Raw genomic sequence first — 10,840 nt, 5'->3', positions numbered from 1 at the left:
ATCTTGTTAATGGTTTCCCTAACTAATAGAAAATGCATCCTACATGCATTTTCTATTGATATGGGAAGTAAACAAGACTTTATTTTCCACAAAATAAGGTAAGGAAGACAACACAGAAGCTCCTATTGATACACATGGATGTTAGAGGACCTATGAGTACACCATAATTCAATGATAGTAAATATTATATTACTTTTATTGATGATCACATAAGAATGTGTTGGATTTATCTTATGAAATTTAAATATGAGGTTGTTGATATCTTTGTGAAGTTCAAAGCCTGGGTTAAAACTTAAAGTGGGTGCAAGATGTAAATTATCAGGTATGATAATGAAACTGAATACACCTTTGCAATATTTAACCAGTTTGTACAAATGTAGGCATTGAGCATCAATTGAAATCACCTTATACTCCTAAATAATGATGTTGTTGAGAGAAAAAACAAATCAATTATGAAGATGGCTAGGTGCTAGTTTCGTTATAAAGGGATCCCAAAGAAATTATAGGTCGAGGTGGTTGTGAAGAATATCTGACTCCTTGACCTTGACTAGGTTTTGATAAAGACATCAATATCAATAAAAAGAATAAAAAATTATTGAAGACTTGAAGCATAGAAAGTAAGTACTTCAAATAGTTAAGATTTTATAGCATTCTAAGTTAAGTTCTTCCTTCCTAATTCATTTACTTAGATATACCTCAATCCTCTTACGAATGATTTTCAAAATGATTTTGAAAACTTTAACTTGGTTTAAAATTAACTTTTAAAAAATTGAGTAACATGCTTGAAATTGAGTAATAAGTTACTTGAAACATAGTAACATGTTACCCAAAACTGAGTAATATTTATAAGACAAAAACAAGGGATAACGATCGATTACCCAATCGAGTATCCGATTAATCAATTAGACACAACCTGAGAGTAATTGATTACCATGTGCGAATAATCGGTTACTCAATGTTGTTGTAGCAGTTTTGATTTTCAAATAGAAAGAACTTTTCCGAAACGAACCATTGCCACCCCATTCGACTCCTATCTCCTAGAAAGGGCGTGATGGCTAGTTGGAACTCTAATTAAACCACTTCCAAGTTCAGAAATTACACACAAAGTTGTTAAAGTTTTCTAGAAAATATTTTTGATTTTACATTCAAAGTTGAATAACAATTTCTGATTTTACATTCAAAGTTGTTAAAGTTTTCTAGAAAATATTTTTCTCCATTTTCATTGAGTCTAAAAAACTTAAGAGCATTGTATTATACTTAGAGCATTTTCCTAACAAAGGATTGAGATCAAAAGTGGAAAAAAAACTATAACAATCCTAAGTCCAAAAGACAAATTCTTCATTATTCATACTTGTAAATTATCATAGGGTGTAGTGAGGGAAAAAGTATAATACAAGAAGTGGTATACTTCCGTGTTTGAGATTTTGAGTGGAAATCTTGAGAGAAATCTTGGTGAGATTCATAAAGATTGAACTCAAACAAAGTGGAGATCTCTTGTGCTTATTAGGAGGACTGGATGAGGCATTTGATAGATAGAAGGTAAATCAATATACATTTAGTGTGATTTTCTCTTTCCTTACACTTTTACTTATGTTGTTTTTTATTTTTGCATTCTTAAATCTTTCTTTGCTTAATCTGATTCTATCTATGAGAATAAGCAAAAATATTCAAAATCGGCAGAAAACTAATTCACTCTTTCTTAGTTTGGCATTTATACTTATAGTGGTAAATACATCAGTTTTTTTCTTAAAACATTGTTATCAAAAGCTTTATCAAAAACATGTCATTTGAAGCATGATATGGCTACAACCCCAAGTTAATTAATTTAAAGACATTTGGTGGGTTGACTTTCTCTTCCATTCCCCATGTTAAGATGAACTAGTTGGACAAGCAGAACCTGAGATCTTTGTTGTTTATAACTTAGTTTCAAAGGTCTAGAATATGTACTTACCATGAAGCAGTAAAGTAATTGTTTGTAGAGATATTCAATTCATTGAGTAAGGAAGCTGGAATTGGGAGGAATATAAATATATTGAATATCAAAAGGAGAACGAAAACATAGATGACGAATCTGTCAAAGGAATTAGATCACTCTATGACATATACTAAAGGTGCAATGTTGTTATGATGGAGCCTGCAAGATGTGAAAAATCTACAATTGGCCAGATATGGATAGATGCAATGAAGAAGAAGCTCATGATGATTAAAAAAACTCATACATGGAGTTGGTAGAGAAACTCAAACACAAGAAGGCTATATTAGTAAAATGAGTTTATATTACCAAGTTCGCTCATGATGGTTTTGTGAATAATTATACCGGCAAGGCTTTTTGTCAAGGGACATGCCCATAATTTTGGGGTATATTTCTCTGATGTTTTTGCCATAAATTCCAAGTTGCATATCATAAGGATGTTGTTGACATTTGTTGTATAAAATGGTTGGATCATACACCAAATTTTTTTGAATGAGTACTTGAATGAATAAATTTTGTGGAATAACTAGAAGATTTTTTACATCAAGGACAAGATGAGAAAGTATATACGATGAATAAGGCCCTATATGGTTTAGAATAAGCACCAAAGTCTTGGTACAACCGAATTATTGCAGACTTCATAAACTTAGGCTTTGAAAGTAGTCCAAGTGAATTGACCTTATATGTTAAAAATGTTTATGATGGAATACATGTGTTGTCTATATATGTTGGTGACCTCTTACAAGAAGTTGTTAGACTAGATCACGACCTAGGAGCCTCCAACCACTAGGGAGTTCCATTGTTTCCGGAGCATGAGAAGAATGGAGAGCCACAAGTGAGACATCACGTCTTGAACCAAAACCTTAAGGCAATGGTTCTATGGGTCTTTTCCACTTCTAAACTCTTTCACTCTTCCCCACATATCCAAGTGAGACTTCGCACTTGAAAAAACCCAACAATCTCCCCCTCAAGTGTAGGTACCATGCACTTATCGGTCCGCTCCCCTTAAAGTCCACCATGTCCTAGGCGAACCATCAGCTCTAATACCACTTGTTGGACCATATTATGTCCGAGGAGTCTCCAACTATTGGAGAGTTCCATTGCTATTAGGGCTTGAGAAGAGTAGAGAGCCACAAGTGAGACACCACGTTTTGAACCAAAACTTTAAGGCTATGGTTCTATGGGCCTTTTCAATTTATGAACTCTTCCACTCTTTCCCTCATATCCAATGTGAGACTTCACACTTGAATAAACCCAACAAGATTGATTGTATTGTTGTTAGAGAGACGATTCAACAAGGCTTGGTACACTTGCTATCTGTTCTATCAACTACATGATTGGCAAACGCTTTCATCAAACCTCTCCACGCCAAGTAATTCCGACAACTCATCTCCAAGTTCGGCCTCTATGATATCCACCATTTAACTAGAGGGGGTGTTGGAGGATTACATGCTATGCTTGCCAAAGCCATGTGCTTGTATACGCATGAGCATGGGTCATGAGCCAAATGCGCTACTTTGGCACTTAACTTGGTCATAACCTTTGGGTCTTGACCGAGTCATTCGGCCTACGTGGCCGAACATTTATGGCTTGTGGCTAAGCCATGATGTGGCCTTGGCACATATTTCAATGCCTTGGCTTGGCTTATATTATCAACATGTTTTTCTTGTGTTTACTTCATTCTTTCTTGGCACTACATTCCCATAGTTGTATTAGATTCCTTTTTGGTTATTTGGTAGCACCAAATGTACTATCTTGGCACTTAACTTGGTCGTAGCCTTTGGGTCTTGACCGAGTCATTTGGCCTAGGTGACCGAGCACTTTTGGCTAGTGACCAAGCCACACATTTCATTGAATAAGACTCATAGTGTTCTTTCCTTCTTCCTCATGGACAATTAGAAGATAAAAAGAAGAGTACATAAAATCTGTCTCCTGGTTCTTATAATTTAAATTTAAATTTCATACTCTTTTAATATGTTATTAGTAAGCTACTTAAAGAGTCACCACCAAACTACCCAAAAAGTCAATTAAATCTTTTTGCTTATCATCATTGATTTGGACAACATTTACTATAATCATTAATATCAAAGAAAATTTTAGTTGATGAGATTAGACCAGTCAAATGTACTGCCTCTACATGGGAAGTAGTTACTGCCTTAAAAATTTCAGTATTTATTTTATATATGTTCCTAGATCTTTATATATAGACCAGATCCTTTTAGTTTTTGTCAAAGACCAACTTTTCCTTAGTCCTCACTGCAATCACCAGCAGAAGCACACTGTTCATTTTCTTCTATCACAATTTCAAAACCACAGCTCTCATTTTATGGCTGCTTTTTCATACCAATACCACCCTTTTCTTGTTGACTCGTCAGCATTTTTCCTCAATAATATAAACATTTCCCCGACTTCTCAGTTTAACTTCCATCAACAAACCTCTCTTGATGTCACAAATCAGAATACTAGCTGTGTTGAACAAAGTTCCAAGATTACCATTAGTGACAATGAACCTTCTGTGGCAAAAAATATTAGTCCTCAATCCTCTATGGTAGTGGACAAGCTTGAAATTGGTGAGCAGGTCACACAGAAGGTGACTCCTATGATGAAGAAGAGGAGAATCAGAAGTGTATCTTCCTTGAGTAACTCTCAATCAAAGGTAAAATTCAGCTATATTGGCTTCTACTTTGGCTTTGTGAAATTTATCATGTAGGTTTTGTGTATGTTCTCAACACTTTGTATAGTCCCATAGATTCAAATTGCCTACCCTATCATGTGATACCGTTGCAAATTACGGACGGCATCATGTGATACTCAAATTATAGTTACCGTGATTGTCACAAGCACATGACACCATAATTATAGTGTAATCTTGAATCACATCAGGCCGCATCAAACATCGAATTTAAAAATATTTTTTAATCACAAAATAATTCACATCACAATGTCTACAATGATCGCAATCGTGACTATAATTACGAATATAATCATAGTTTGAAACACTTATATAGTATAATATATAGATGTGTTTTAACCAAAATTTGTTCATCTTATTAAGTTAGTTATTTTGGTCTCATTATTTTGTGAACTTTTATAGGATGTAACAGAAGGGAAAATCAAGCGACAGAGAAAGAGCAACAATGGTGGCGTGAAAAGAGAGAACAAGCCAAAAGAAGAAAAGAAGGGTCAGAGAAAAAGTTCTGAAGAGCCTCCAAAGGGGTATATCCATGTGAGAGCAAGAAGAGGTGAAGCAACTGATAGCCACAGCCTTGCTGAAAGGGTATCATAACAACTTATAATTATATCCATGGTCCCTTACATACTTGCTTGGATACCAAATTCCTAAAATGCCCATATAGTTTTGAATCTTCATATCTCATTGTAAAATGTTGCAAAAATAAATAAATATAAATTTCAGATTAGAAGAGAGAAAATAAGTGAAAGGATGAAGATGTTGCAACTACTGGTGCCAGGGTGTGATAAGGTAAAACTTCATTTCTTTTTCTCTTTATGTTTTTATTTTCATTTTGGTTGGGACATTTATATGATATTTATTCCTAGCTTTCCTCAAGAAACTCAAATCACTTCCAATACTGGATAGTCTCATACGGATAAAAATTGTGATACGTGATATAAATAAATCTTTAACGAATATAATTTTAAATTATTTTTCAATAAAAAATTAAAATAAAAAAATTTTATTTCTTTTAAAATATGGTTCTATGGGTCTTTTCCACTTCTAAACTCTTTCACTCTTCCCCACATATCCAAGTGAGACTTCGCACTTGAAAAAACCCAACAATCTCCCCCTCAAGTGTAGGTACCATGCACTTATCGGTCCGCTCCCCTTAAAGTCCACCATGTCCTAGGCGAACCATCAGCTCTAATACCACTTGTTGGACCATATTATGTCCGAGGAGTCTCCAACTATTGGAGAGTTCCATTGCTATTAGGGCTTGAGAAGAGTAGAGAGCCACAAGTGAGACACCACGTTTTGAACCAAAACTTTAAGGCTATGGTTCTATGGGCCTTTTCAATTTATGAACTCTTCCACTCTTTCCCTCATATCCAATGTGAGACTTCACACTTGAATAAACCCAACAAGATTGATTGTATTGTTGTTAGAGAGACGATTCAACAAGGCTTGGTACACTTGCTATCTGTTCTATCAACTACATGATTGGCAAACGCTTTCATCAAACCTCTCCACGCCAAGTAATTCCGACAACTCATCTCCAAGTTCGGCCTCTATGATATCCACCATTTAACTAGAGGGGGTGTTGGAGGATTACATGCTATGCTTGCCAAAGCCATGTGCTTGTATACGCATGAGCATGGGTCATGAGCCAAATGCGCTACTTTGGCACTTAACTTGGTCATAACCTTTGGGTCTTGACCGAGTCATTCGGCCTACGTGGCCGAACATTTATGGCTTGTGGCTAAGCCATGATGTGGCCTTGGCACATATTTCAATGCCTTGGCTTGGCTTATATTATCAACATGTTTTTCTTGTGTTTACTTCATTCTTTCTTGGCACTACATTCCCATAGTTGTATTAGATTCCTTTTTGGTTATTTGGTAGCACCAAATGTACTATCTTGGCACTTAACTTGGTCGTAGCCTTTGGGTCTTGACCGAGTCATTTGGCCTAGGTGACCGAGCACTTTTGGCTAGTGACCAAGCCACACATTTCATTGAATAAGACTCATAGTGTTCTTTCCTTCTTCCTCATGGACAATTAGAAGATAAAAAGAAGAGTACATAAAATCTGTCTCCTGGTTCTTATAATTTAAATTTAAATTTCATACTCTTTTAATATGTTATTAGTAAGCTACTTAAAGAGTCACCACCAAACTACCCAAAAAGTCAATTAAATCTTTTTGCTTATCATCATTGATTTGGACAACATTTACTATAATCATTAATATCAAAGAAAATTTTAGTTGATGAGATTAGACCAGTCAAATGTACTGCCTCTACATGGGAAGTAGTTACTGCCTTAAAAATTTCAGTATTTATTTTATATATGTTCCTAGATCTTTATATATAGACCAGATCCTTTTAGTTTTTGTCAAAGACCAACTTTTCCTTAGTCCTCACTGCAATCACCAGCAGAAGCACACTGTTCATTTTCTTCTATCACAATTTCAAAACCACAGCTCTCATTTTATGGCTGCTTTTTCATACCAATACCACCCTTTTCTTGTTGACTCGTCAGCATTTTTCCTCAATAATATAAACATTTCCCCGACTTCTCAGTTTAACTTCCATCAACAAACCTCTCTTGATGTCACAAATCAGAATACTAGCTGTGTTGAACAAAGTTCCAAGATTACCATTAGTGACAATGAACCTTCTGTGGCAAAAAATATTAGTCCTCAATCCTCTATGGTAGTGGACAAGCTTGAAATTGGTGAGCAGGTCACACAGAAGGTGACTCCTATGATGAAGAAGAGGAGAATCAGAAGTGTATCTTCCTTGAGTAACTCTCAATCAAAGGTAAAATTCAGCTATATTGGCTTCTACTTTGGCTTTGTGAAATTTATCATGTAGGTTTTGTGTATGTTCTCAACACTTTGTATAGTCCCATAGATTCAAATTGCCTACCCTATCATGTGATACCGTTGCAAATTACGGACGGCATCATGTGATACTCAAATTATAGTTACCGTGATTGTCACAAGCACATGACACCATAATTATAGTGTAATCTTGAATCACATCAGGCCGCATCAAACATCGAATTTAAAAATATTTTTTAATCACAAAATAATTCACATCACAATGTCTACAATGATCGCAATCGTGACTATAATTACGAATATAATCATAGTTTGAAACACTTATATAGTATAATATATAGATGTGTTTTAACCAAAATTTGTTCATCTTATTAAGTTAGTTATTTTGGTCTCATTATTTTGTGAACTTTTATAGGATGTAACAGAAGGGAAAATCAAGCGACAGAGAAAGAGCAACAATGGTGGCGTGAAAAGAGAGAACAAGCCAAAAGAAGAAAAGAAGGGTCAGAGAAAAAGTTCTGAAGAGCCTCCAAAGGGGTATATCCATGTGAGAGCAAGAAGAGGTGAAGCAACTGATAGCCACAGCCTTGCTGAAAGGGTATCATAACAACTTATAATTATATCCATGGTCCCTTACATACTTGCTTGGATACCAAATTCCTAAAATGCCCATATAGTTTTGAATCTTCATATCTCATTGTAAAATGTTGCAAAAATAAATAAATATAAATTTCAGATTAGAAGAGAGAAAATAAGTGAAAGGATGAAGATGTTGCAACTACTGGTGCCAGGGTGTGATAAGGTAAAACTTCATTTCTTTTTCTCTTTATGTTTTTATTTTCATTTTGGTTGGGACATTTATATGATATTTATTCCTAGCTTTCCTCAAGAAACTCAAATCACTTCCAATACTGGATAGTCTCATACGGATAAAAATTGTGATACGTGATATAAATAAATCTTTAACGAATATAATTTTAAATTATTTTTCAATAAAAAATTAAAATAAAAAAATTTTATTTCTTTTAAAATTCCAGTATTAGATTCTCCAATACGGGAGAAGAGGTAAACTTTTTTTTCTAACAACTTCATTTGGTTTGGTTTGCTTTATAAATAGGTTACCGGAAAGGCTTTGATGCTGGACGAAATAATCAATCATGTTCAATCTTTACAAAATCAAGTTGAGGTATCAACATTAGATACACCATAAATTATATGTTTTTTCTGCTTATTATTCAAAATTGTTTATTACCTACCACATGTTTAAACCAACAAGCTACCTTGTGCCTCTATCTTCTGCAGCTTTTGTCATTGAAGCTTGCTTCTGTGAACCCCATGTTCTATGACTTAGCAACAGACTTGGACACCCTTTTGGTTAGACCAGAGGTGAGTCACATGAAATATTTTATATATGTATTTGGTACTTCACATTAATTAATAAGTCTAGTATAATGAAATTAACTTGATCTCTTTGAATTTTCAGAAATTAAATAGCTTAGCATCACTATCATCATTACTACATGTGCAACAATGCAACAGCACCAACCAAGTCACAAATTTTGATAAAACTCCCACAACCATTATCCCCACTCCTAATAATGATTATCTTTTCAATGGTTCAACTTCAGTTTTTCTTCAAGGGCAAAGGCCAAATGTTTTCTGAGGTATAAACATAAACGACTAAAGAATAATTGATGTTGAAAAAATTAAAATATAGAGATTTATTCTTTGAGTTTAAGATTTATACACGATCAATGTAGAGATTTATATACGGTCAGTGCATTATCTATCGTTCATTTTGTATTTTTTTCTTAAGAGTTGGTGATGATAAAACATGAACGATGGCTGATACGGTAACAATGTATAAAATTCATACATTATTGGTGAATACATTTTTTTTTTTTCTCTTTTCTTCTTTTACTATGACATCATCTTCATAGAATAAATAATTATATAAAACATATTTTCAGGAAACTGGTTGTCATTTTTGGGACACAGAAGACCAACCACAAAAGTTTCTTCATCCATATGGATTAAGCAACAACTTTTGTTCCTTTCATTAATATTAAATTCACTGAGGTTCCCTGCAAAAATGCAAATAATTTGTAAGCTCTCACATCCTACTTCATATTGAAACCATATATTAGCCAGCTTTATACATATTTATTTAATAGTTTTGTTATTCATTCTACAAAATTTGTAAATCATTATTAAACCCATTAATAATTCTTTAAAATATTACCCATTAATAATTCAACTTCCATGTAATGATCATTTTCAATTTATTTAATGCATGCTTCTGAGCCCTTACCCTTTTTCTTAACATTTTCAGGATTTAGCTTTTACAATAGATAAGGAATTCTAGAGAAGAATTAGAATTAGCCAAAAAGTTCTGAAGCATGAGCAAGAAAAACCAAAGCTACGCAAAATTGGTGGCATAAGAATGGATTGGTTCCTAGTCCATCAAATTAAAGTGACCAATATTGAAGATGAATAGAGGGGACCAAAATTAATGGTTGAAAAACCAAAAGTACATAAAATCCCGACCAAATAAAACCATATCTTTTCTATTTAGATATATTGTTCTGATCCGTGATTTATTTTGACTATCTATGGATTTATGACGCACAAATTCCGAGAGACATATCAATCGTACTAAGATATCAGAGACATTGAAATTTATGTCATCTAAATTATTAAAGTATTGTTAGATTCTACATTCTAGTAGTAGCAAAAGAAAAAAATACCCAAAAAAGATTCTAGTGGTAGCAGTTATTCAGTTGGTGGTACAGTTAATATCACCGTTATTGGGAAGTGAGAGGTTGATGCGAGTCATGTTCTTGACATGACTGGCTATGCACTTGTTGGTCTAGTTAGCTTGATGTATATGTATCTGCAGAATTTTCCGAGCTTCGGCATTATTACATTTTTATGGGTTTTCTCATTTTTATGATTACTTTATCAATAATATATATATTCAAAATATGACTCAATCCATAAAACTCCCACATAATAGAATTTATCTAAAGAGGATATATATATATACAATATTATCTCATAAGGGTATTAATATAATATGAAAAAAAAGTTTAAAATATGTGCACGAATAGTGTAAAGTTTTTTACGCTGTCAGTATCTCATCTACCATTGATTTGTATTACTTTTAGTTGAGAGTCAATAGTAATTAACAAATCAATGGTTGATGATTTACTGATACTGTAAAAAACACTTACACTGTCAGTGTATACATATTAAATCCTATGAAAAATAGTTGATCTATACTAAATTAGATGATACTTAACTTCTTTTAAAAAAATATAAAGTACGTACAATTTTTTCTTCTTATTTC

General features: G+C 33.6%; 1 protein-coding gene across 9 annotated transcripts; it reads left to right on the top strand.

Moving 5' to 3' along the window:
* On the top strand, positions 4,194 to 10,425 carry LOC109343396 (transcription factor bHLH137-like). Of its 9 annotated transcripts, none has more exons than XM_019581647.1 (7): positions 4,194 to 4,628; positions 5,067 to 5,249; positions 8,228 to 8,293; positions 8,609 to 8,677; positions 8,794 to 8,877; positions 8,975 to 9,155; positions 9,462 to 9,565. In XM_019581647.1, the coding sequence occupies exons 1-6, from the start codon at positions 4,299 to 4,301 to the stop codon at positions 9,152 to 9,154; spliced, it is 912 nt and encodes a 303-aa protein (XP_019437192.1). In that variant the 5' UTR covers positions 4,194 to 4,298; the 3' UTR covers position 9,155; positions 9,462 to 9,565. The 9 variants fall into 9 exon arrangements, with proteins under 9 accessions (XP_019437192.1, XP_019437193.1, XP_019437196.1 ...); XM_019581648.1 differs by lacking the exon at positions 8,228 to 8,293 and adding an exon at positions 5,388 to 5,453; XM_019581651.1 differs by lacking the exons at positions 4,194 to 4,628; positions 5,067 to 5,249; positions 8,975 to 9,155 and adding exons at positions 7,034 to 7,468; positions 7,907 to 8,089; positions 9,831 to 10,425 and having other exon boundaries at positions 9,462 to 9,596.

This window comes from Lupinus angustifolius, chromosome LG03 (assembly GCF_001865875.1).
Source record: "Lupinus angustifolius cultivar Tanjil chromosome LG03, LupAngTanjil_v1.0, whole genome shotgun sequence".
Classification (NCBI taxonomy): Eukaryota; Viridiplantae; Streptophyta; class Magnoliopsida; order Fabales; family Fabaceae; genus Lupinus; species Lupinus angustifolius.
Note: the sequence above shows the minus strand (reverse complement) of the source record. Positions and strands in the feature narration are given on the sequence as shown.

Coding starts and splice junctions, on each gene's coding strand:
- LOC109343396 (XM_019581646.1), top strand. CDS start 7,139: ATGGCTGCTTTTTCATACCAATACCACCCTTTTCTTGTTGACTCGTCA. Junction 7,469..7,906: donor TGAGTAACTCTCAATCAAAG/GTAAAATTCAGC, acceptor GAACTTTTATAG/GATGTAACAGAAGGGAAAAT. Junction 8,878..8,974: donor CCCTTTTGGTTAGACCAGAG/GTGAGTCACATG, acceptor TTGAATTTTCAG/AAATTAAATAGCTTAGCATC.